This window comes from Chaetura pelagica, unplaced genomic scaffold (assembly GCF_000747805.2).
Source record: "Chaetura pelagica isolate M959 unplaced genomic scaffold, ChaPel_1.0 scaffold289, whole genome shotgun sequence".
NCBI lineage: Eukaryota > Metazoa > Chordata > Aves > Apodiformes > Apodidae > Chaetura > Chaetura pelagica.
In genome coordinates, this window is record NW_009954554.1 from 272,240 (window position 1) to 298,870 (window position 26,631).

Genomic DNA, 26,631 nt, shown 5'->3' on the forward strand with positions numbered 1-26,631 from the left:
GTTCAGCAGAAGATGTTACATGCAGGGTTTTCTCTCCAGGACCATAGGACCCTGTTTGACAAATAAAGCTGCTGGGAAGACAGGTTTATCTCAAAGAATGGTTCAAGGACATCTTTGCCAACAGACATTTTAGTGAGGAGGGTATTAAAAAGGTGACTGGCACTTTCCGTGCTGGAACATTTAAAAATGCAATGGTCCAAACATTCATGTTACAAATATCTACACTAGTATCCCTTGTAGTTTAGCAGTCTATGTTTCTTAATGCCTTGCTTTAGGTTTTCTATCTTCAAGAAAGATAGTCAGGCTAGAACCTTTGATATTGAAACAATGCATGTAGACTGGGTTTAGTGTGAGAAAGCTCATGTACACTCAACTGAAATGAATCATGTATTTCAGCTGCATGAAGGGTTAGTACAATACTTAGCTTACTCCCATGTTTTTCCTGGGAGCACAGTTGCATGAAGATATTTCAGATTTTAGTTTACTTATTATCTTGAATATGGGCGTAAAGGCTACATTTAAATACACAAAATGGAATCAACAATAAAGATAGCTGGTTAATCAGGGAAAATGATTAGCAGTGAAAGCCAAATTAAACAAATTTAGTTCAGGACATTAATGATGTACAATAATTTTATTATACTTCCACGTTTTGAAAAATTTATTCTGCTATCAAATATCCAAGTGAGTGGCAAAATAAAGCTTATTGGAACTTAGGACAAGTGGGGACACCCTAGGTTATTGATGCACACAATGCAACGGAGTGACAAAAAACTAATCTGGAAAAGACAGTCTGGTGTTCCCTGGTTTGACCTTAACAATGCTTCAACCTGAATGGCACTGCTTGTTTTTTGTTGTATCTTCAAGTGGAAAAAAATGTTTCATTTCAGGAAGAAAGCCTTTGGGAAAAATAATGTGTTTGTAACCAAAAATCTATTCCCTGCATGATAGTTTTGTCATTAATGTTTAGTAATGTATGCTCTCAAATGTAAGGACTAATCATTATTGAAATTTAACAGCATGACTAGCAATGCTGCTAAATTAAAATAACTGTGAAATTAACACAAGAATTACAATCTGCATGATTTGTACCCTCTATCATCAATATATTGACTACTACTGCCTATCTACATTTTCTTTGGTAGGTAGAATCATGGGAAATATATGAATGCAAATATTACAGAATAATCCAGATACTTATGTTTGTCTGGTGCCTTCTAATAAGTTCAGACAAGACAAGACTGAAAAGGAGATTCTTCGAAAGCATGTCTGATATTCAACTTGCTTTTATTCTGTGCAGGTTGTGCTCTGCATCTTATGTGAGAACTCAACCATATATTACAATTCATAGCTAAATTCTGCAAGAAAGAGGAAAAAGAACTCACACATTGATTGCACTGGGACACTCCACTATTTATCAGTATTTGTTGTTATTTTGCTGACACAAATATCAACTCTATATAAATTATTTTTTCCTGGTATTCAGAAATGCATTCTAGATTGACATTTCATTATTATTCTGAAGGTTTTTGAATTTGTTTTCTAAATGAGATAAGGTTGAGGGACTTAAAGATGATAAAGAAATAGGAAAGAAAGATGTAAAATAATCTGCCTTTCCTAGCATATGCAATTGTTAGAATTTATTTATATATTTTCATTTAGTAGTTCTATAAATAGTTTCTTAAGAATATTTTTTAAATTGGGCATTTTTTGCATTACATAAATAAACATCTGTTTAACAGTGTGGCACTATACATCTTCCTTAATTCATGTCCTGCGAACCTAATATAAAAAACAATGCTTTTCCTCCATTTGAATAATTACTTTAAGGTATGTGGAAAGAAACTGAACAGAAAAAAAAAACACAAAACAAAACAAAAACAAACATTCACCAGGAACACTAATTTTATATATGGATTTATTTTTATTTTTATTTTTTTAGCAACAGTGAAGATATTTACTTTGTTCTTCCAGTCAAACTGAATGTGCTAACAGTTGTGAAAATATTAGTGGTGATAGTTGGAATTAACACAGATCTGTAGATATGTGGTAGGTTGACCTTGGCTAGCTGTCAGACCCCACCTAGACACTCTCTCACTCTGTATTCTCATCAACATGGGGGAGGGAGATGAAAAAAACTGATGGGTCAAGATAAAGACAAGGAGATCAATTGCCAGTTAGTATCACAGGTAAAACAGAGTCAAACTAGGGGAAATTGGTTTAATTTATAGCCAATTAATGTAGGTTTGCACAGTGGGAAACAAAGACAAAATGAAACAACACCTTTCCCTTCTTTGTTTGTTTTGTTTTTTTTCTCTGAGGCTCAATTTCTCTCCTTCATTCCCTGCTCCTCCACCTTCCCCCTCTCAAGCAGCACATGGGAGATGGGCATGGGGATTCTGGTCAGTCCATAGCAGCTCCTCTTTGCTGCTCCTTCCACCTCACACTTTTCCTCCCTTCCTGGGTGGATTCTCCATGGACTATAGTTCCTTCAGGACACATCCACCTGCTTCAGCATGGCACAATGTGGATATATGCTCTGCTATGGTTCTCCCTCCACAGTCATCTGGACACCTCCTCCCCTCCTTCTTCTCTGACCTTGGTGCTCACAGGATTCTCACTCTTTTTTCCCCCCTTCCCCCTCACTCCAGCCATGCAGTGTTTTGCCCTTTCTTACATACACTTCCCGCTTGGCTGGGGGGCTCAGCCATGCCCTGCCGAGGGGCTGGTTGGAGCAGTCTGGAACCGGCTGTGCCTTGCAGAGACAGCCCCGGCCTCTCCTCACAGGGGCTGCACCTCAGGCCCCAGAGCGCACATAGCGCAGTGTGTCAAACTACCTGTAAGAAATGAGAAAATGGAGTTACCCTTTCTTTTGCTTCAGTAGTCTTTGGATTTTTGTTTCAATGATGTCTACTTTCCTTCTTTTAGCAACGTATACAACATCCTCATTTACTGTAATGAAGCTGTGCACTTTACATGTGCTGAAGGCCTGACTTGTATGGCCTGTGTTTTCTTACACTTCAATGTATCTGCACTCTATTTTTTTAACTGCTCCTTGCGACAGTAGAAAGCTCCAGATAAAGGATGAGAGATAATTTATATACTCTCTCTTATATTATCATGGTAAATAAATAAATATTCTAAAAATGCTATAGTGACTTAAATACAAGCAAGACACGTATTAATCTGCAATTGTTTGCATATTGCTGTGAATGTCTTCTCAGGTTCTGGAAGTACCTCCTACTTCATTAATTACTTTATTCCAGCAATAAAGATTTGCATGTGTAATACTAAATAAGAAATGAGTGAAATTTAATTATTTGTAAATACAATACAGAAGCTCTGACTTCCAGCTTCCTTTTTTTGAGGGAATATGGATTATAACACCTCTTGGTTTTCATTGCAGAACAACATTTTGAATAAAAGTTTCATGTTAATAGCACACATAAAGATGTAGAAAATCAAAGCTTATCTTGCTTGCTTTGTAGGTTTTTCAGGTCAGCACTGTGAAATAGAAATGAATGAGTGTGATTCAGCTCCCTGCTTGAATGGTGCGGTCTGTCAGAATGATGTCAACAGCTATGATTGTTTTTGCCCTGAAGGTAAGTTGTTCAAAATAATTTATTTTTATTATCTTTGACAATTTTCAGAATTGCCTGCAGTCTGCAAAACATCTTCTTGACAGTCTTCAAAACCATTGTTAGCATTTCCGTCCTATAAAAGTTATTCATTCTTTCCTGAAGTCACATTTGCATCTTTGTCCAGCAAGACACCCAATAAAACAAGCAGGTTCATAAAGAATGGAGACAGATATACTTGTGCTACTTTTTTTCAGATAAAACCTTATGACTTTAGCAAAGTCTGGAGGAGTGAAGAGAACACAAATGTGCAGTACGTGTAATCCACAGAAAATGTAATCAATAAACTTACAAATAAAATATTTCATCCTGATGAAACTAACTTGCAGTTCTGTGACTGAGCATAGCAAGCAAATTACAAGGGCCATAATAATGACTGTAATGTATCTTCAGTACAAAAATCTATTAGAGCTTTCAAAGACAAAAATAATGAGATTTTCAGCACTTTTGGTCTGTTTTTTAAAAAATGTATATTCCTGAGTGTCATCGGAAGTGTATGAAAAAATGACTGGTTTCAAGAAAAAGTAGCTAAAGGAAAAAGTAAAATGCTTTAAAACATTTAAAATTACAGTGTCTTTCACTCACTAGAGATGCTTTCACAAATGGATTTCTTCTGAATATTTGTATATTTCTAAAAAAAATATTTTTAGTTAAAAATAAAGTGAAGTTTGTGATTTATAAACTGGTACTTTGCATTTTAAACTTTCTTACACTTGTTTGATTTTAATCTTCAAATAATACTGTAAGTCAGTATACATCAGTATGGACTGATGGTGGGTTGATTTCATAGCTTAAAGTATCTCAGATATTGATATATTAATACAAGCAGTCTAGTGAAGATTATAAGTACAGAAACTCATCATAAAAGATGATAGTGCTACAAATAATTCTCATAAGAACAGGCTCTGTCATTAGTTTAAATTAGAAGCCAAAACAGATATTGGAAGGCAGTTGAAAATTAAGCTTCGAATATATGAATGTGCTATGTTAGTGTGCCTGAGCATCTTATAGTAAAATAAATCTTGGCATCCACACTGATAATTCTGTGGCTTACTTGTTACCTGTGAGAAATGGGTCTGATTAAACCCTAAATGCAAATAAGAACTGTTACTGTATACATTATTAATGAACTAAGGGTAATTCTAAAGTTTTATGACCTAGGGATCAGTGGAAATTGGTTCCATGGTCAGTTTGAGAAATTATGGGAATATGCCTTGCACTGAGGGTGCTGATAGCTTAGCATTAGTCATGGTCTTCCTGCAGCCATGGCTTGTGACAGCACTAATGACAGTCATTTTGTAGCATGACCATGAATTAGAATACATTTACAAGAGTGTAAAATGTCAGATATTGGAGTGGAGATTCTCCAACAATTTCAAGTACAAAAAAAAATCTGTTTGACTTCTGAGTTTGCTAGAAGACACAAAAAAACAAATAGAGAAAAAGTAGAGAAGTAACTATTTGAGAGCTGATTTTTAAAGCTATAATAAGATGGCCAAATCTCAGCATCACTTACCTTTGGCAAAATAGCAGAAGAAACAGAGATTCTTATGTCTTTGCTAAACAAAAAGTTCGACTACATTAATGTAAACACTGAATCGTAAATTTTTTCTTTCAATTACTAACTCCTTTTAAAGTATATTTGATGATTAAATTTATTCCTATTAATGACAGAGCAGAACCAGCTTCTAGAAAGAAGTTTCAATAACACTTCCAGATAATTTTATTACCAAAGTAAATTGAAAACTATCTATCTTTTAGAAAAATGGACCCAAAGGCATGTTTTAGGGAAAAAAAAAAAATAATAAATGGTACAGATAAAGCTGAATACTACATAGCTTTTTGGGTTTTTTCCAACCAAGGATTTGAAGGTCTGAACTGTGAAATCAACTTTGATGAGTGCACCTACGGGTTCTGCAAAAGCAATTCAACTTGTTTAGACCTGATTGCAGACTACAGCTGTGTTTGTCCTCCAGGATTCACTGGTAAGATTAATTTTAACTCTGGAAAATACATTAAATAGTTACACTTTTTATTTCCTTTTTTAAAAATGAAAACAAACTCTTTTTAATTGCATTTTGTTCAGTATTTTACCATTAATAAAAATAAATCCAACTCAGTATTCTGTGCTATTAATAATCTGCTTTAATTTCCCTACTAATACGATAAAAATTGAAAGCAATGTGTATGTTGTTTGATTAACTGATGGAAAGCAAAACTGTATTTTGCCTAGAAAAAAAGTCTTCCAAAAACTCCAAGCCTAGGAAAAATACTTTAACAATGACACCTCTAGCTGGTGCTCCTTGTCTTCATGAGATAATATCACAGCCATACTTGATTGAGATATAAATGAAAATACAATTTTAGCAAGAGGACACTTCACTGTCATCAAGAAAGATACCATCAAACCATTAGGATAAATAGCTTGTAAATGGCACAGTTATTTGTGTGTCTAACAGGTTTAAGAAAATAGCTATTAAATCAGAAGCAGTCTTCATGGCCCTGCTTTCTGCCAGAAGCAGCTAACAGGATCATGGGGAAATCAATAAAACTGTCTCAAAAATAAGCCATCTTAGCAACTAATATGCTGTGATGTCAGCGACTGGAACACACAGGCTTTCAGCTGCTGATTTCAGAGAGGCAAATGGAGCAGCATAAGTCATAAGCAGTAACGGGAAGACAAGTAGTGGCAAACACAGTTAGTGGGTGTTGTATTAAAATGCCAAACAAATATGTCCAAACAGTCCAAAATCTGTGGTGACCAATGGAGAAGAAAGAAAAAAATGAAAGAGATATATTATGGAGAAAAGAAAGGTTGAAGAAGCAAGTAGAGCAGTAAAGGATGAGGAGGCAAAATTAAGTTAGAAGTAAATGGAACCTTTCAGGTTGATAGTAACACCAGTGACATCCAGTTTAGGAGCACTTCATACATATTTTATCAATGGTTAAAAAAAGGCAGATGGGAGATAAGGAATCTAAGATGATACATGGAGATGTAGAATCTGTGAAAATTTTAGCAGTTACAGGTCCCAACGAAATCTGTGATTTTGCTTGATTCATGCCAGCATACTCTAATATTATTCAGCTTTACAGAACTGAGATGTGCTCTATTTCCTACAAGACCATATTCTCCTTTTCTTCTTTCTTTGATAACTGGCTTTGTTGTTACAAGTTTGTATAGTTTACATCTATTTTATGTCAATCATGAAAATAAAGGAGGTGATTACCAAGTATTTGTTCATATAAATAGAAGCATTTTAATGCAATAATTTTATACGAAGGAGCTTTAAAAACATACTGCTATACTGCAAGGATCAAAATGGAAAACATCTAACTTTTTTGTAGTGAGTTGCAAACAGTCTGTTTGAACTAGGGAATGCAGGAAAAGCTGTTCCTTTGAAAATACAGCTGCACTATTTGGGATATGATGGAATCCACATTACAGAACCAGAAATATAATCTAACATGTGGGTGTCACAAAGGTAGCCTGGAACAGGGTAAGTTCTCCTTAGGACAAACTCTTTATCCTATATTCATACTGATGCAAACTGTTTGCCAATAATTAATCTGTTCATTCCACAATGAAACAGTTACCAGTGAGTTATGGGCAGATTTTAATAGATACCTTGAAGCTCACATTGTCTTTAGTTCAACTCATGCCCTCATGAGGCAAAAGTTTACACCTTTTTCTGTGCTTTAAAAAAGTTATTGCTGTGCATTCTTTTTTCAGTAAGCCTGTAAAAACTGTTCTATTTTAGGCAGCTTTTGACTGATTTGGATGTTTTTAGTCTGGACCTCTGCACAGTTTAAAGCCACTGAGCCATTCAATTTTCCATTCTGTGCTAATCTTCTCCAGTCCTTTTCTTAGCAATTCTAAGGAAAGAATTTACCTGAGAAATCTAGTGGTGCTTGCCCATCTTCAGAGTCAGTCACAGATACTTAGTCTCACCTGCATCTCATGCATCACGTTTTTGTTCCACGTCAAGGGCCCTTACAGAAGCAGACCAAAAGCCAGGTATTCTTTTCTCTGATGTCCCCTAATAACCAGCTTCATATAAACAACATACCTGTATTTGATCTCTAGTCAGAGTGCTAACCTGTATCTGATCTCCAGTCAGAGTGCTAAAGTTTTTCAAACCAGCAACAAACAAACAAACAAACAAAAAAACCCACACCAAGATGCTGTTGTACAAACTAAAAGAAAATTAAACCAAATGAAGCAAGATCCACCTTGCCACTAGAAAAGCCCCGAGGCCTCTGGTGTTGGCTTTACCTCAAACCTGTGGTCTGAGACAAAACCATATGTACTGGGCTACAGGGCTGCAGTGGTGATAGTGGGGACATTACCCCACAGCTTGACTCAATTCACTTAAAGACTAGGTTGACAGGAGACTATTGCATGTCCAGATCTAAGGAGTCTTGAGGCAGGAGGGGAAATGTGTTAAATGCAGAGGGACATTTTTAAAGCTGTTTATGAAACTTTTATTAAAAGAATTATTTTTTTCCTCAGCACTTTTGCAGTCAGGATTCTGCAGGCACTTTTGCAAGCAACAACATTGCATAGATTATTTGCTCTGGTAACAGCAGAGTAGCTCCTGACAACCACTTTTCCTGAGTACCTGCAGAACCTCCCAAAACAGGACATAGCCAGTCCACAAAATTACAATGATGTTACAGACCCCAGCTGCCCTGGGGTGGGCTATTGCTGTCACAGAAGTATATCTGGCTCACAAAATTGTCTTGAAGTTGTACCCAAAAATTCCCACAGAAGGCTACAGGATGAATCAATTTATTCTGGAAGTCTTCTAACAATTCGTAGATGGCTGGTTGTACGCACTACATTAGGTCTGTATACCAGAAGGCAGCTGATGTTGCCCATTAGCCATTTTGTACTGAATCTAATTACTTAGTTTTGATTAAAGCATACGTTGAATTCAAAAACATCCAATCCTGATTTGAATTCATAAAGAGAAGCCAGAATTTCACTGGCATTTTTTACTAGTAGTAATCACCACCAGATTTAGAAGTTTATATTAAATATTTTATTTAAATTTTTTCCTTCAACTTCGAGCTATTTAGTTTCATTACCTTTTCTACACAAAATGAAAAAAACCTTTTTACTACTCAAGTATTTTCACTTTGTAAAGACACTTATACACTGTAATCAAGTCACTTCTTATTTTTGTTTGTTCTAAATGAACCAGATGGAGCTCTTTAAGCCTTTGCCGACAGCACACTTCCTTCAGTTGTTGAATAGCTTTCCTGCATCCTTCCCACATATTTTTAAATATGGAGCATTGCAGCCAATATTTTATGCAGAGGTATTTTACACATCAATAGTCCTTCTTGGTTTTAAAAATAAATTTGAGATTTTTTTTTTAATTTTTTTTTTTTTTTTGTTACAGCGCTGCAATAGCATTATATGCTAAGGTCCTCAGTAGTCCTTTTCAGGTCACTTTTTTTGTTTCCTCACATACAGTTGAGCTACAGTTCAGTAGGTATAACCGACATGTCTTTTTCTTTGTATCTGGCAGCTGCAAGCGACAAGACGTGATCTGCAGTAAACTGGAAAATTACTGCTTAACTAAACAACAGTTATCATGAGTTCAGTTAGTGCATATGGTTGCTGTCTTGTAGCCGGGAGATAAAAGATAGGAAGTGAGAATGGAAATGCAGAGTTTGTCTAAAAGTCAGTGTTGAAATAACAAAGTAAGGGTTTTTCACATTCACCTAGAGAAAGAGAGGTTCAGGGAAGTATCAAGTGGCTCATTTGCCTCCTTACAATTTTCTCATGAGAAATACTTGAGGGGTGAATATTGGCTGAAAGTGGCCAAAGCTGTACTGCTCTTTTTGTAGAAGCACGACTTTCGACCTTTCCTACTATATTTTAATCATGTACATTTATGGTGTGCATGAATAATGTTTCTGCCTGCTAGTGTTAATATTTTTAGTACATCCTCAGTGTGCTCTGTTTCTTTGGCTACTGCATGTCTGGACTCATTTCTGTCTTATCTGATTAATACAGAAATATTTTAATGGAGAGACAGAGTGGAGATAGAGATTCTGAGAGAAGCACTAGGTTCTGAAGTGGGAGCTCTGTTACCACACACCAAATAATTTAAGAACTTTCCTATCCTATTTTTAATTTCCTAGGCTTTTTAATGTTAATTACTCTTGGTTGTTCCTTACATGACCACAAATTTGGGATACTTGTCCTGCTTTACCCTACCATGAGGCATAGCAAATTTCCAGACAATCCAACTCCTTACAAAAACACAAAAGCTTTTAGACCTTCTGTGTGTGCCCTGAAATTATATAATCATGGCACTAGAAGAAAACACTAAAGATAATCTATTCCAACCTCATCCCAGCAGAAAACATACTATACTGTATAATTCCTGACATGCTTATCTCACCTTAAAAATGTCCAACACCATTCCTTATTTTCCTCAGGCAATCTTTCTAGAATGTTGCTACACTAAGAATTAGAAGGAGTTCCTTGGCATCTAATATGAATTTCACTGCAGTTTAAATGCATTACTTCTTATCCTGTCCGCTATGAACATGGAGAACTAAAGACATTTGCAAAAGCCTTTCCTTATTTTATGAATATCATCACATTTCTATTCAAATATTCCTTATTTAGGATTTACAGCTCAATTCACTTTGTTTTTTCCTAAGGAGTAATGCTTTAAAGTTCTTTGTTTTTCTTGTCTTTCTCATCTGGACTGTCTTAATTTGGTCCACATGTTTCTTGAATACAGCCAAATGCAGCTTGATGAGAATGGAAGAATTACTTTATGTTTCTAAGTGTCTGTGTTCCTTTTTCTATATCCCAGTATACTATTTGATTTGGAACAAAATTCTGAGTTTTGTTCCTACTTAACCTGTGATTTGCTGTATTATGATACCTTCCTCTTGTTCTGAGTGGATAACATTTATTATTTAAAATTTTATCTCCCATTTGTCAAAATTTATGAAGACTTCTAATCCTGTCCTTCAATGTACCTTTTTGTTTTGCCACCAGTAAGCTTATTCTTCTGTCCACCATCCAGATTGTTGTTTGAAAAATAGAGTGGAATTAGATGGACAGTAGAGCTCTCTCAAAATCTGTAGAGTTCATTCATCCATTTTGGTAGTAAACCCACTGATAACCAATGCAGAAATTAGGCTTTCCAACAGTTTTTATTCATCTGATAATATTAACTTGTAATTCATACATAATCCAATTACTAGAATTTCACATGAGACAGCAGTAGAACCTTTAATGAAGTTAAGGAATCTTACATATGTTCTCACAAATAATGAATTTTGTAACTTTCTCCCATATTTCTTTCAGGAACGGAAATTACACAAATGGATCAGTAGCTTCAAAGCTCTTTTATTCCTTTTTAAAGGTTTACTTTATTGAGCGCTCTAGTACTTTACCCATCTTCCACAAGTTCACAGAGAAAACTGCTGAGTTTTTATCAATCAGCTCTTGAAGCACCAAAAGTTGAAGTTCATCAGACTAGCCTATCTGAACATCTAACTCATCTGACAACTCTCCATCCTGCCTTTTCTATTCAACATGGAAGTTTTGCCCTTTAATTGCAGCTATCAGTTATCATGATCTGCTTGCTGCTGACCTTTTTGCTGATGATTGAAGAAAAAGAAGTGTTGAATAATTTGGCATTATTACCATCATCAGTACCCATCCCTCCCAATTGAATGGCAAACCATAAGTACCTATGACATGATTTCTCATTACCCTGACTGTGCCATGGTAGTTACATCTTAGTCAGTGCCTTTGTTGATCTAATTTCATGCCTACATACTTATGCTCCTTAGGTTATCATTAGTAACCTGACCTATTTTTTGTTATTTAGGCATTTTCATACTTTGAAAAACAGGAAGTGCTACTTTGGCCTTCTAATTTTTCCCAACAAAAAAGATAGCTTGTCCTGGTGTACTTAAAAAAAAAAAAAAAAAAAAAAAAAAGCAATAACTTTCTTAATTATCTTTTTATTTTAGTTCACCCTCTTATCAGGTTTTATATCAGAAATTTTCTACATTCTTTGCAGGTTTTCTGAATTTCTTTGGTTCTGTGTTGTTCGCCCCCTCTCGTCTCCCCTCCCACAGACATCGATTTATCTCACTCAAGTTCTTCATTTTCCTTTCTTCATATTCAGAGATTACTGTTCCCTTTTACTTAGAATCAAATCCCAGAAAATCTTTGGTGTTGTCTTTTCCACTACTGCAGGAAAAAAATCTTTGTGTTTATGAATTATGATTACTTTCCAAAATTTTGTTTTCCAGTAGTTTCTGGATAGAATACCAATTACCATTTTGCTCACTCACATCTGTGACAGCTATGGTTTTCCCTCTGTGTCTCTGAAATAGCTTCTGGTATTCAAGGGAGCTTTAAATCTCTACAATTGTCCCTTGACTTTCAATCAATTTTGGATTAGAAAGATCCCAGTATAATTTATATCAGGCTAGATCTTGGTCTAAATTAATGCAGTGCACAATAAACAGATAAGGGACTATGGATTTTGCTTGGTATACCAAATGGATAAGTAACCTATTATATTATCTTCTACATATTCTCCTCTATATGTCTTTTTTATGTTCCCCTTTATTTTTTGTTTGTTGTTTTTTTTTCAGTTTTGAATTAATTTGAGTCGCAGCTCGATTAACTCTCTTAAATGAAAAAAAAAGAAAGAAAAATCTGAGGGAATTTGTGGTTTTCTGTTGAGATCTAAGATGTGGTTTTATTCCTCTGAATGTGGCAACAACCATGAGACATTTTTCTTATTATTGTTAGTGAGGTTATTAAATATCTAAAGTAGTTTTAAAACTGTGGCATATAATTTTTAAATTATGACGTTGAGATGTAATGCTAGAATACACAAAGAATATATTTGCAAATGTAGCTGATACTTATTCTTCTAAAATATTTAATTTGCTATCAGCAATGATCTATTAATATCTCTGGTATTAAAGCCATCAAGCAGAAATAAAATAGTGTTTCCAACCTGGAAATTTAAATTATGCAGTTGTCGCTTGAACTGTGAAGTAGCTTTTCTGCTCTCCCAAACCTAGCATGATTTATAGTTCTAATGTTTCATTTTCTTTTCTGTCAGACAAAAACTGTTCCACGGCTATTGATGAATGTTCCTTCAAGCCCTGCAAAAATGGAGGCCATTGCCATGATTTGACTGGTGAATTTTACTGTAGCTGTTTGCCAGGTAAGAAGTCAGGTGATACTTAGGTGAGAGATTTTCTATGGTATTTGAGAAAGAAAAACAGTTTTTCATAAGCAAACAACTAAGTAGTCATTTATTTTGCTTGAAAAGACAGACTGAGCAGGTATTCTTGAAGCAGACTCTACAATGCTACCTACTATGCTGGTAGTGTCATCAAGGGACATTAAAGATCATCTAGGTCCAACCACACCCTGCACTGGCAGAGACACTTCCCACTAGACCACATTGCTCCAAACCCCATCCAGCCTGCCCTTGAACACTTCCAGGGACGCAGCTTCCACAACTTCCCTGGGCAACCTGTTCCAGTGTCTCATCATCCTCACACTAAAGAATTTCTTCCTAATAACTAATCTAAATCTCCCCTCCTCCAGTTTTAATCCATTACCTTTCATCCTATCACTACACACCCTCATAAAAAGTCCCTCCCCACCTTTCCTGTAGGCCCCTTCAGGTACTGGAAGATTTTCCTAAGGACTCCCTGGTGCCTTCTCCTCTTCAGGCTGAACAATCCCAGCTCTCTCTGCCTGTCTTCACAAGACAGGTGCCCCAGCCCTTGCATCATCTTTGTGGCCCTCCTCTGGACTCTCTCATGGAGCTCCATGTCTTTCTTATGCTGGGGGCTTGAGAACTGGACACAGTAGTCCAGGTGGCATCTCATCAGAGCCAAGGAAAGGAGGAGAATCACCTGCTAAAATTTTGGACTGTTCCACATAAAAGAACTTTTAACAGATGACATTTCTAAATCTGTTGCCATAGGGTGTGATGTAGATGGACAATTTTCATTAGAAGGTTGGAAGGGGTTTAGACAAATTCACAACCAAAAAGGCTGTAAGTGGATACAAAAGGATCTTCTGACTTCTTTTAACACTCCTGAATGCTTGCAGATTTCAAGGAGAACAGAATGGTGGAAGTGGCTAATCTAATATGCTCTCCCTAAATAACTCTCCTATTGCTGCCTTTGAACTGACCACACAGGATGTTACTTAAATTGTTGCAGGATGTTCTCATGTTTTTGTCTTTTACAAAACATTACTTCTAGTTAACAGCTTCTTTCCCATCCCTGTTCATGCCTCAGTGATGTATTATCCCTGCTACACCTAACTGAATACACACTTTTTTTTATTATTTTTTTTAAGTGGGATTAGTGCACGATTAGCATGATTGCCAAAGTAGGCAGATTTTGAAACAGAAAATCCTGTAAGTAGAGATGCCTGTATTGATGGATTCAACCTAGAATCAATTTTTGTTCAGCTTAATACATTGAATCAAAGGAGCAGTACTTCTGATTAAGAGTAAACTCACACACAGAAAAATTGTAAATCAAATTCTTCTTTTTGGGAGATTCACTGTTATTAAAGTTTACTGTACCATGAAATAAGACTGCACTTCTTTCAAACGTTTTTGGCATCCCTTATTATGAAGTAAAAGCTTACACATGAAAGTTTTCACTCCAGGGAAAACCTTAGGAAAAATGGTTCATGCTGTGACTCAAAAAAAGAAAAAAAAAAGTGAATCATCAAGATTACAGATGGGAAATATGTAGGAAATCACTCAGCCCTTCACACTCTTTCTGCACAATCACGCTTAACATAGAATCTGTAATTATTGTTTTTTTGCTTTGATTTCAAAGATGCTGGATAAGAGAGTTTAATATGTCTTACATGGAACTTGCTCAGCTTACTGAAATTATTTTTGTAAATGCATAATTTACAATTCATATTATCAATTTCTTGCTCCAAGTTACAATTAATTTATACAATTTGAAAGTAATGTATTTTTCTTATACCTCTAACTTATACTGTGACAGCATTCTTACTAAAGAAGCCTGTCTATTCTATTCTATTCTATTCTATTCTATTCTATTCTATTCTATTCTATTCTATTCTATTCTATTCTATTCTATTCTATTCTATGTAACCCTGCCTATTTACAGTTACCATACAGAGGCAAGTACATGAAGCTTTTACTTCTGCCGCATAAGCTAGCTCTAAGCATGCAGGGACTAGAAGAATAATGAGTAATTCCCATTTCCCTATTATATTGTCAGACATAGGTGGCCAGAAAAAGGCAGTCATGATCAAAGAACATGGTTTGAGTATTTTTATAATACGTTTTTTTCAATATACCTCCCTAAACCTACCTTGGCTATTGCACAAAACAGCTATGCAAGACAGTTACTTAAAGGAAAATTAAGCAAGTAATATAAGCATCCCACTTAAGAGATTCCATAATGATGAGAAATGAGGCATTTTTTAGTAAGCATGAACACTGGTACTTTTGCCTTACCAAAAAAGAACAAACCCGGTATATACCTGCATGAGGTGAGGAATAAGGATGTATAATCATAGAATCATAGAATCTTAGGGGCTGGAAGGGACCTAGACTAGATCATCTAGTCCAACCCCCCCTGCCACAGCAGGGGCACCTAGAGTACATCACACAGGACCTCATCCAGGTGGGTTTTGAATGTCTCCAGTGAAGGAGACTCCACAACCTCTCTGGGCAGCCTGTTCCAGTGCTCTGTCACTCTTACAGTAAAAAAAATTTTTTTTGGATATTCACCTTGAACCTCCTATGCTCCAATTTGCACCCATTCCCCCTTGTCCTATCACTGGTCATCACTGAGAAAAGCCTAACTCCATCCCCCTGACACTCACCCCTTACATATTTGTAAACATTGATGAGGTCACCCCTCAGTCTCCTTTTCTCCAAGCTAAAGAGACCCAGCTCCCTCAGCCTTTCCTCATAAGGGAGATGTTCCACTCCCTTAATCATCTTTGTAGCTCTGCGCTGAACTCTTTCGAGCAGTTCCCTGTCCTTCTTGAACAGAGGGGCCCAGAACTGTTCACAATACTCCAGATGAGGCCTCACAAATGTAGAATAGAAAGCATGCACACCAATGCTCACATACACAATTTTCATTTTTTTTGTGGTGTTTTGGGGGTTTTTGTGTTTGTTTTGTGGTGGGTTTTTTTGTTAGATCTTTTGTTTTGAAGAGTTCTAAAGCCTGAGTTTTAATCTACCTGTTGGTCTGCTCAGTCTTTCACATGGATGCAATCTCTGGCACCCCTCCATCTTCTTCTCCTGATATTAGAAACACAGATAAAAGTTCTTTTCAGAAAACACCTAAAATTTTAGTCAATATGCTTAAAATCATAGTGTTTGTAAAGCAGTTAAAGTGATAATCAAACTATGCCCTTTTTCCAAAATTCCTATGCTCTATCTAGTAAACATAAAATATATGTGCTTGGTTTATATGTTTAACAATTTTTTATTCCTAAATTTCTGTTTCTGGAAAGTAGATAACTAATAATTTGTCCAATACATGTCTAAATATATTCAAATTTCTAATCATGGATGTGCTGTGTTGTTTAGCAATCTTCAATTCAAAAAAAGAAATCTGTAGTGTATTGATACAGAAAATAAAAAAACAGAATTGTTCTATTTCCAATTCCTTAGCAATACTAACATTCCTCATTTTGAACAGCATTTATTATTTATTTTGAAAATTTCATACAACTGTTTATTTCTTCAACTATGCTCTTTTTTTCCTGTTTTTGCCCTTTCCTCCCCTTCTATAAAATAGCCTCCTTTTTCAACAATTCATTGTCAAATTAATTTTCTTCTGGTTCTGCAATATACTGAAAAATAATTAACATTTGATCACTTTTCATTTTCTGTGGCACTGTTTGGATTAGTAAGGAGTAAAAATATTGTATAAAACTCTTGACATTGTCAGCTACTAAAATTGTCTGGCCTGACCTTGAGCAAAATCCATAGCTCTTGCCTTATGGGTTTTAATCTACCTTTCTGCACACACACACTTACCTGTTACTAGCAACAATCCAGGGTTTTTTCCCAGCTTTTCTGGTATCATGTGGTGTTCTAATCTCATATGAAATGAAGTATTATATTTGGATCCTATTTTAGTTTTGAAAATTACAAAAGATAAACTAGAAAATACATGATGGATGAAAGAGAATGTCTGTGTGCTTTCTCTCTTTCCAACAGGTTGCTTTATCAGCAAATTCTAAGAAATAGTTCGACCCCCAAATGTTGTGTATTATCTGCTAAGCTTAATACCATGAATGACATGAATAGCAGGCTAGTGTATAGGGTTTTTTTCATTATCTTATTCACCTTCCTGGATTTTACTTCAACAGATCTTTACAGTCCTGAGGAAATGCATGCCCAACTTTATGTTGCACTTCAGAAACCATTCTCTTTTTAAGTAAAGACACAACTTACTTTCTGTAACAAATTTAATTTTTCTCTAAAACAAGAATACTGCAATGAAGAACTCTTTATTTAATCCAGTGTCAGGCCACACTATAGGGAACAGCTCATCCTCTTATCTCCTTACTCTTGTCACATGAATTCTGAAAGGCAAGAAACAGCTCTGATATGGGACTGATGAAGAATAGCAACTGCCCACTGCTTGTGTTGATTTTACTGGAAGCTTTATATTCATTGTTCTTTTTTTTTCAGAGGTATTAAGCTGAGTTAAATTTTGTGTAAATATCAGGAGTTAGAAAATATATATTAATTATAACTGTTGTTGTTTATATTCTTATTATCACTTTTGTTTAAAAACATCAGTCATCACATATATTTAGTTTCTATTGAAATTCAGAGGTGTTTATTTCTAAGAAATATTATATTTTTTGAAATTATATAGACCTGTCAAATAAATATAAGCTTTGAGGACACACAAAAAAATAATATGTAAATTTTCTCTATCAATCTCCATTACTGGTTTTAAGGAAGTACTGTTTTGAATTGTGTACTCCACTGAGGGAAAGAAAGAGTTATTTCTCCTCATTAAATCTTCATTCTTTCCACTATCAACTCTTCCCATTCATTTCCAGAAAAAAATGTATTATCACAATAGACACAATGGAAAAAGATTTTTATGGTGATACACATAGAGGTAAGACTATCAATAATGAAGAAGTGTTGGATATGTAAGAAACAATATTAACAGTAATAGCAGCAAGAAATTATAGATCAATTCAATTAACAGGAAACATCAAAGGACACTACTAAAACAGGAAAAATCTCAAAACATAAGTCATACCCTATATATTCTATTAAAGCATGACTGTTGTATATATCAGTATTGAAAAAAAAGATACAAAGAGAGAGAAGTGATGGCTTTTCAATTCTAGACCGACAGAAATATTCATGTGTAATCTACTGATAAACTATCCATGAGAGAAAAAAACAAACAAATGAAAAGTCCTCTAAGAACTGTGCTTTTACAGAACAGGCACTCTGAAAAACACTTTTGAAGAATTCTTTTCCTTCCTCATTTTTCTCTTTTTTAAGTAGAATTATGGCTCCCCTTCTGCTTTCTCATTGGTGGAGCACTATCATTTTAATTTTACTTAATCTTGGTGAGAATCCAGACATGTTATTTCTTTGTTTTCTAACTAAACTAGCAACATTTGAGTGGTAAGATATTTTTTACTTCTGGATTACTAATCTGTTCTTATGAAATATTGTCATTTTTTTGTGTTTAAAAAATGCCACTGGCCTAGAAGCTGAAGATAATAATATTTGAGACTGCGTTTTCCCCAAATCTGGTTTTGCCTGCCTTGGAATCAAATGCCTCATGTATTTATATTGGACTTGTTACACAAAATTTGTTTTTAAAAATACCAAAGTAGCCTGTGCAGTCACTTCTTCTATAGAGGGAGGAGAGGAGTAAGTCTCTGGAACTTAGCTTTAATTATCTGCTGAAATTTTTGCCATTTTTCATGTCCTGTAGTTATGTTTATTTAGTGATAACTTAATAGACTGATCTATGAGATTATACAACAAAAATTTATACGAAAAAATAAAACCTATTTCTATTAGGCAATTTCTTACCATCATTTTTCATTAGTGTAATTTGGTAATTCCCTAGATTTTGCATATAAATTACAAAAAGAGATTATAGAGGCAGGGGTAATAAATTACCTGTTGGTAATAAGAAACAAGGTATGTACTGTGATACATAGAATCTTTTCAAGATGTCTTGGCATCCTCCTAAAAGAAGCTACAAACACTGACCACTTTGCATTCTGTCTGGTAAAATGAAATTGGAAAACTGTTATTCTTTCATAAGATTGGTTTTTTTTCCCTTTTACTTTTGTGGTTGTATCATTCTGCAGTTGTAAAATATTAGGTCCTGTTCCATTGCATTATACCACAACATGATAAGATGTCCCCACCCATGCATGGGGGTTGGAGCTAGATAATCTTTAAAGTCTCTTCCAAGCCAAACCATTCTATGATTCTATGATGAAATAGTCTGACACATTCCAAGGCAGCAAGCACAGTAAGATGAAAAATTTATTCTATGGTTTCTTAGTGTAAATAATTGAGAATCTAAGGTTGCCTGCTATGGTACAGTAATCAAACTTCTGTTGTTATATCTGTAAGTCTTTTGGTGTATTTCTGTACAATGTAGAGTATGCCTCTGTTTTTACTTAATCCTTTTTCTCTGAGTCTAATCCATCTTTTAGTGCATCTGACAAAAAATGTTCAGACAGTATTGAAAGATGTATTTAGCATTTGTGACCCTTTTCCTAGGTTTGAGGATGGGGTTTGGTTTCGGTGTTTTGGTTTGGGATTCTTTTGTGTTTGTTTTTTTTTAAAGAAAATCACGTGGAGCAATAGTTCTCTTACTCATTAAAATGTATGGCTTGAAGTCCAGCTTGTCCAAAGCAGTAGAAATGGTCATTCAAGTCAGACTGCTAAGAGAGAAGTGATGCACTCATTAACCCTCACTGGAAGAAGTACATTCTAGAGAGGGGGAGAATGAAGAGAAAGAAAGTGACAAAAGGTCAGAGAGATGAGAGCTTACAGAGAAATTTGAAGATCACCAGTATCAGAGTTTAAGAAGTAACTCATTTTAAAAGAACTTTCTAGATAATTAACATCTGTTCTGCCCTTTTGCTCTGTATTCAAGAAGAGATTAAAACAAACAAACAAACAAACAAACAAACAAAAACAGGAGGAAATGGGTACCTGATATTTGGATAATTCTTTAGAAGAGAAAAAGTGTCAGTCCACTTCCTAACAAAGAGAGAATGTTGTTGACATACAATGCCAGGAAATTTTCATCATCCTTTCTGCTTGACCTTGAACAAAAAAGGTCAACTACATTGAACTGTCAAAAAGGAAGATCTTTGACTATAAAATAAAAAAAATAATCTAGAAAATGCATACTTTAAAGTCTGTTTGGTCACAACTTCAGCTGTGGTATTTAGAAGTTATTCAGAGCAGTTTCAGAACTGCTGGCTTGTGGATAGGTCAAATGACAGATACAAAAGAGCAGAGGTGAAGTATAGAACTGACAGATCTAACTTGAATTCTTGAAACAAATACTAGAGAAAATGTAAAGATGAGCTTTTTGTAAGTATCTGAAACCTACAATCAGTCACTAAGTAACATGGATTTCTCAAGAGTAAAATGTGTGAAACCATTGCAGTTTCTGTTCTCAATAGGCAATAAACATTCTGGGTAAGGAAGAAGCAGCTGATACATATTTTGAGTGTGTCAACATTCTCATAAGGAAACCAAGGGGACATTGTCTCAGTGAAACAACCACTAAACAAGATGTAACTCACTAGAAAAAAATATTAGAGATTCAGTGTGGAAAAGAACTTCACTGGAAGTGTTTTGGGCCCACTAATGTTCTTCATCAATGTTCTTCATCAGTGACCTGGATGATGGAGTTGGGAATATTGTGACTGAACTTGGCACCAATGTGGGAGACAGAAAGGCAAAAACTCTAGCAATGGTCTGGAAAAGAAAGAAGATTCAGTTGAGCGAAGACTTGTTCTCTTTGACAGACATAAAAAAAAATACATATAAATTGGGAACAACAGGGCACTAATCTGCAAAAAGATCCAGAGAACTCAAGTTGAATGGATTTCAGATTTTTGCTGGTGTTGTGGAAAAAAGAAATATCCATGCTGAGATATTTGGTCAGGAGTTCTGCTTGTGCTAGAAGCGATGTAGTTCCCTGCCGTATGTCAGAATGTACGAGCAGGCGCTCCTGCCAATCTGACCTTGCCTTGCTGACTTTGACTTCCCAGCTTCATCTCAGACCTACTTTGTCACAGCAGGCTGGCTGGTCATCACTGGACCATGACAGACCCTGGTTGCCAGCATTGGTCCTGCTCGTCTCTTCTCATTTGGATATTGTGTCACTGTATTGCTTGTCAGTGAGGCTGTGCCCTGCCTACTTTGCCATCATGTTTCCTTTACGAGTAATAAAAGTTGATTAACATTTTTAAACTAAACCCAGCTGAACACAGAACTTTAAAATATGGTGATAATATATAGACCTGACGTACAGATTCACTACATGACGTGACTGAAATGTGTGTGTTGCCAAGCATTACACATTTCCTAAAGCCTATTAATATTTATTGCTCTAAAGGATTTATGCCTCTGTATGGAGCTGTAGGTACTCAGATTTTGATCATGAAAAATAGAAAAAAAAGTTATTATCCATGATGCTAGAATTAATTTGTGAATGAAGATTACTATCAGAAAAGCACTGGTGTGCAATAATTAGTGATCAAAGAGAGAGTAAGAGAACTCATTTTAATCTGATTTTTTAAAATTTTTAAAATATACCAGATAATTTACATCCAGGTACACAGAGTTCATATTACCTGTAATTGCAGTCTGATTCCACAAAGGGCTGCATTCATGAAACAGAAATAGCAAAGCCCTGTAACTCTCCTGTGCAGCAGCACAACTGAAGCATATGTAGATAAAAAAAAATCTCTAGGGTTGAGCAGCACCTGCAAATGTATCAGTGAACAGAAATTATTACACCTGTACCAAGAATTTCTGCCCTAGCATGGAGGTGACTAGTACAAGTTGGACGACAGTAATTGCTTATTAAAAGCCTAGAAAAGGGTCAGAAAGGCATGTGGATTCAGGCTCATACATTGTATGCTCCTGGCTCTGCAAGGTCTGCTTATAAGGTCTGTCTACCTGGAACTATCGGAGTTAGAAATTATCTAGCCTGACCCAACTTCATTTGGTCTCAGTCTTAGAGGAAATCTGTCTCAGAGAAAAGATATTATCTGCAATCTAGATTAAATGTCTTTTTGTTGTCTGTGACATCATCTTAATATCACTGTCACATCAGTGTTTAAACAACGTAATATGACTAAGGTAGGACTTCGGTGGTATCAAGAATATTTTAAAATTAGTATGTATTTGCTGATTCCGAAGTGAGCGAGTGGTATGCAGAAGGTGGACTGACTGATATTTAAGATTCCTCTTGTGACTGAATTGCACTTAAATTATGTATTCAAGTGTTTGTTGAAAAAATATTTTTCAGTTTTCCTGTCAGAATATCATAAGATAAAATTCACAGTTGCAATGATGACTTTTCAGCTGCCAATAAAGCATTTTGAGGAATATCCAATGAAATGTTTTTTTCATCAGAAAATGCTGACATAACAGGATAAAAACTGACTTTTGGCTTAGGAGATTTATTTTTTCACTCACTACTTAGTTGAGAGAACTTTGCATAAGATTTAAAATGGCTGAAACACTTCACTTCAAAGCTGAATGACAAAAAATTGTAAATCTGTTGAAATTATTTTGCCTTGGAATATTTATCTATTTATTTCAGGAATGAAAGATGTAGGTAAGAAACTTATGTACAAACTCCCTAAATACTAATAATAGCAGATTCTTACAACATGTTTTAACTTTCTCTCAGATTATATGCACATAAATGCAAGTTCTGACTTGTCCCTGAGCTAGCCTGAGACATAAAACAACTGAATTTCACACAGGGGCACAATATTATTTTTCAGATTGCAGCTGTTGATAGCCCAGAATGTCTGCTTGTGAAACTGAGCAGTCTTCAGAGAACATAAAAACTTTCTTAAAGTCACATTTGCATCATTTCTTAGTCTCCTATTTTAGAATATGAAGGTTTTTAAAGTTTTAAAGAATGATTCTTTTATTCTAATCTAATTTATTAAGTTCAAATAGACCTGACTGAGAATTAGTGGGGTTTGATCTCTGAGTTCCAGAAACCCCATACACAAGAATGATAAAATTGAGAAAATTGCATCTTCCACTGTTTCTTTTATAGTTGTGATTGGTTACTTCAACACATCACATGTGTTTATTAGAGCAGGTCATCACAATAAAACATTTTCCTGTTGTACTGTCTGAGGCAATAGCAGCATTTTCCCACCTTTCTTCCATCCAAAGACCTCTTTATTAACATTTCTTTATTTTGTTCAACTACGCTATTATTAGTTGCTTTTTTAAAATTATTTTTACATTTTGTGTAACCTTCGCAGTAAGTACCATTTTATATTTTAAATTCTAGATGACCCAAGTAAAAGTAGGATTTCATTATGATAGGTATTGAAAGACAAAAAGAGTAGCAGTAATTCTGTCTCAGAAACCAAAGTAATAAAATGGCTTGTATATTATTATTATCACACCTAGTGCAAATACGGAGAAATAGCAACCCATTAGTATTTAAGAATCTTAATGACAATGAAAATATTGTCCAGGTTTTAAATTAATTTATTAAATTCTGACATTTGTTTCTTTCTGTCTGTTTAAGTTTTTCCTAGCTGTAACTTTCACAGGAGCCATGTAGTGCCCAGAAGTAATATTTGTTCAGTAAGAGTGAATGAACACACATCAAATCCTGCTGGCCCTGACAATAACCCTTAATGTGAAGCTCCAGTTAATATCTTCAGATGTACCTGCCATTCAGAATATGAGGATCCATGTAGTGAGATTGCCATAACTCACTGTTAGGCTTGAGTATGTCAGAATGGATCACAAGTCAATGATCTCCCTGGGCAGTATGTCATAGTCGGACTAATAAAAATCACTTTTGTCATGAGGCATTTGGGTTTGTCAGAAGGAAATATCTGTGAATGAGGCATTTCTGAAAAAAACTATTTTAAATACTCTGCTTCTAAATTTCCATTATCTATATTCACGAATTACCTTTTGAGTGTCTGTAGCAGAAAAATAAACTGACAATTGCTCAATTTTATGGGAAATTGCATACTCCTAAGTATTGCTGCAGAATCTGTTTTGATGAGAAAATTTATACAGACAGGTGTTTATTATTAAAATTGGGCCCTGCAACCACCACCTTCTGTTCTTCAGTTTAGTACAGTAATTTTAGATACATTTTTCCATGCTGTAACTCTTTGATAATTAATTCAAAACACAAAAATTCATGCATACATAGTTTAAGATCTTCATTCCCAATATATAAAGTTATTATGAACAATTATTCTTAGTTCCTCAAAAGAAAAAAACATGTTGGCTTTTCTATATTCAGTATCTCCACTTGGATGACAGTCACATAACCACATATAAAAGTTACACATATATCTGTGTGTAACTGTTGCCATCACTGATTAATTATTCAATTTTACTTCTTTTTCATATTTTTTATATTAGTTTTAGGTGGTACTTCAGTAAGCAGATGTTAACAGCTATTTACAAAGACAAAAATGAGAGAGATGCTTGCATTTTTAATAACAAGCATCATGGAGGAAAACATCAGCTGTGTGACAATGCTGCACAGCTGGTGTTTGGAAAGGAATAGAAACATAGCTTGAAGACACCTTTCTGCATCTAGTGATTTAGAAACCAAAGTGACTGCATGTGTAGGGCAGCTTTAATATGCATTGTCTTGTATTTATGCCCCAAAAGGTTGTCATACAAGCCAGGATATCTAAAGCACAGTGTGCTTCAGCAACTTACCCTGATGGTCAGAAGTTGCTGTCTTACTTCATCTAACCAGCTGTTCAAAAACTAAAAAGTTTTCCAGATCAGGAGCTCTTCAGTTGTGCCCTAAGGACATCATTTGCATTTCCTGTAATTTGAAGACTATGCTAAACTAGGCCCAAGCAGGACTGAACTTCTATAATTTTGTAATAATTTGTTATTTTGAATCTGCACTAAATAAATGCCATAAAAATGTGGTTATATTTAGTTTTTAAAGCCATCACAGTACACTGTAGGAATACAGATCTTCGACCAAAGATTCTTCCTTTTTCTCCTTGTTATGTAAAACATTGATGAACACAAGGTCAGATATGGGGCAACTCAATGGTACATGAAAACCTGTTCTGGCAATACCTATGCTGCTGAAACATGGCATTCCTTTATAAATCTTTTTCAAAATGAAACATGAAGTTCAGCACTTCTGCCAGACTTGGCATTCAAGTTTGTAAGACTTAGGAATTAATTATATTTAGGTCACTGAACCAAACCTCTGGTTTAAGTCTTTAGCAGCTTTTCATGCTGTAATTATAAAATTATAAGAAATTGGTACTTTTGGTCTTTGCTGGAACATTATTTTTGCAAGATTCCAAAAATCTAGACAGAATTTTTGAGTGTTTGGTTAATAGGAGAGCAGAAAGCTATACTTCTTATACTTTAACTCATTGATTTTGTATTACAAATGTTAGAACAAAAATGTTGAAATTTATATGAAGTAATTGGATCCTAGCTCAACACACAATCATTTATATCAATTAATTAAAATATTTATTAGGTTTGAAACCAACTGTTTTTCAGTGAAACATATTTACTGGCAGCTATATATTGTGTATGTTCTAAAATAAAGGTGCTGTCATCAATGAACCATGTGATTTTCTTGCTGGATGATAGCATCAGAAGCTATAACACCATGTTCAATACACCTTTAGTGTAAAATGTAGGTTCATATTTTATCTTTTAATTTCTTTTATAAATTTTGTGCAAGTGTAGCCCTCAATGGGAAACAAAAAAGCTCAGTGTTCCACAAGATTAAATTTCTTACGAACTGTAAGTTAACTGGTTCAAAAAATCAATACCAATAAGCTGCCAAACCTGTCAGATCTTGTAATATCTGCTTTATAATAGAGCGCATTGGGACAATTTTGGTTTTTGGCTTGAAAACATAGGATGGCTTCTTAGCGTGGTGTATAGAAAACCACAATAGAAATGAGAAGACGTTTAGCAGTAGTATTCTTGTTGTTATTTCAATACAAATAGAAATAACTGCATGTACTGGTTTGGGGGATTTTTTGGCAGCGGGGGAAGGGCCTGAGGAGTGGCTCTGATAAACTGAGAAGCTCCCCCTGCTCCAAATCCAGCTAAGGAGCCATTAGAGGGACAATAGATGCACGTCAGCGATTAACATACGAAATAACTGAAATGAGACCTGAGCAGAGCAAGCAGTTAAGAAGAGCTGAGCTGGAGAGGTGAAAGACAGTGCTGGGGTGAAGATTTGGGTGGTTGGTGAGGAAGAAGGGGAAGAAGGTGCCCATGCACAAGTTTCCCTGCAAACAATGGTGAGATTGCAGGGTGTCCCCCTGCACTCATGGAGGAATGTGGTGGAACATTCCCTGAAGGTGAATTTGGCCAGCAGACTTCTATTTTGTGGCCAGTGGACTCAGATTTGCTGCCAGTGGACTCTGATCACGCAGCTCTGGAAGACCCCGGCGCCAGGGGAATTTGTTCCAGAAGGAGCCCGTGACTCTGTGAGAAGCCCAGGCTGGAGCAGCTCTGGACCTCGTGGGAAGGACTCATGAAGGAGAAGTTCATGGAGGACTCTCTCCCATGGGAGGAGCCCCATCGGGAAGCAGGGACAGACTGTAATGAATCCTTCTTCCTGAGGAGGATGGTGTGGCAAGAACCATTTGTCCTCCCCATCCCACAGTGTGTGTGTGTGTGTGTGTGGGGGGGGG

At 35.5% G+C, this 26,631-nt stretch overlaps 1 protein-coding gene across 1 annotated transcript in view; it reads left to right on the plus strand.

Annotated features, from left to right (window-relative positions):
- EYS (eyes shut homolog (Drosophila)) overlaps window positions 1-26,631 on the plus strand; it is a 199,014-nt gene that overhangs the window by 169,149 nt on the left and 3,234 nt on the right. The window contains exons 11-13 of the mRNA XM_010005111.1: window positions 3,489-3,602; window positions 5,501-5,623; window positions 12,764-12,868. Coding sequence (XP_010003413.1) covers window positions 3,489-3,602; window positions 5,501-5,623; window positions 12,764-12,868 — 342 coding nt within the window. The remainder of the gene's footprint in view (window positions 1-3,488; window positions 3,603-5,500; window positions 5,624-12,763; window positions 12,869-26,631) is intronic.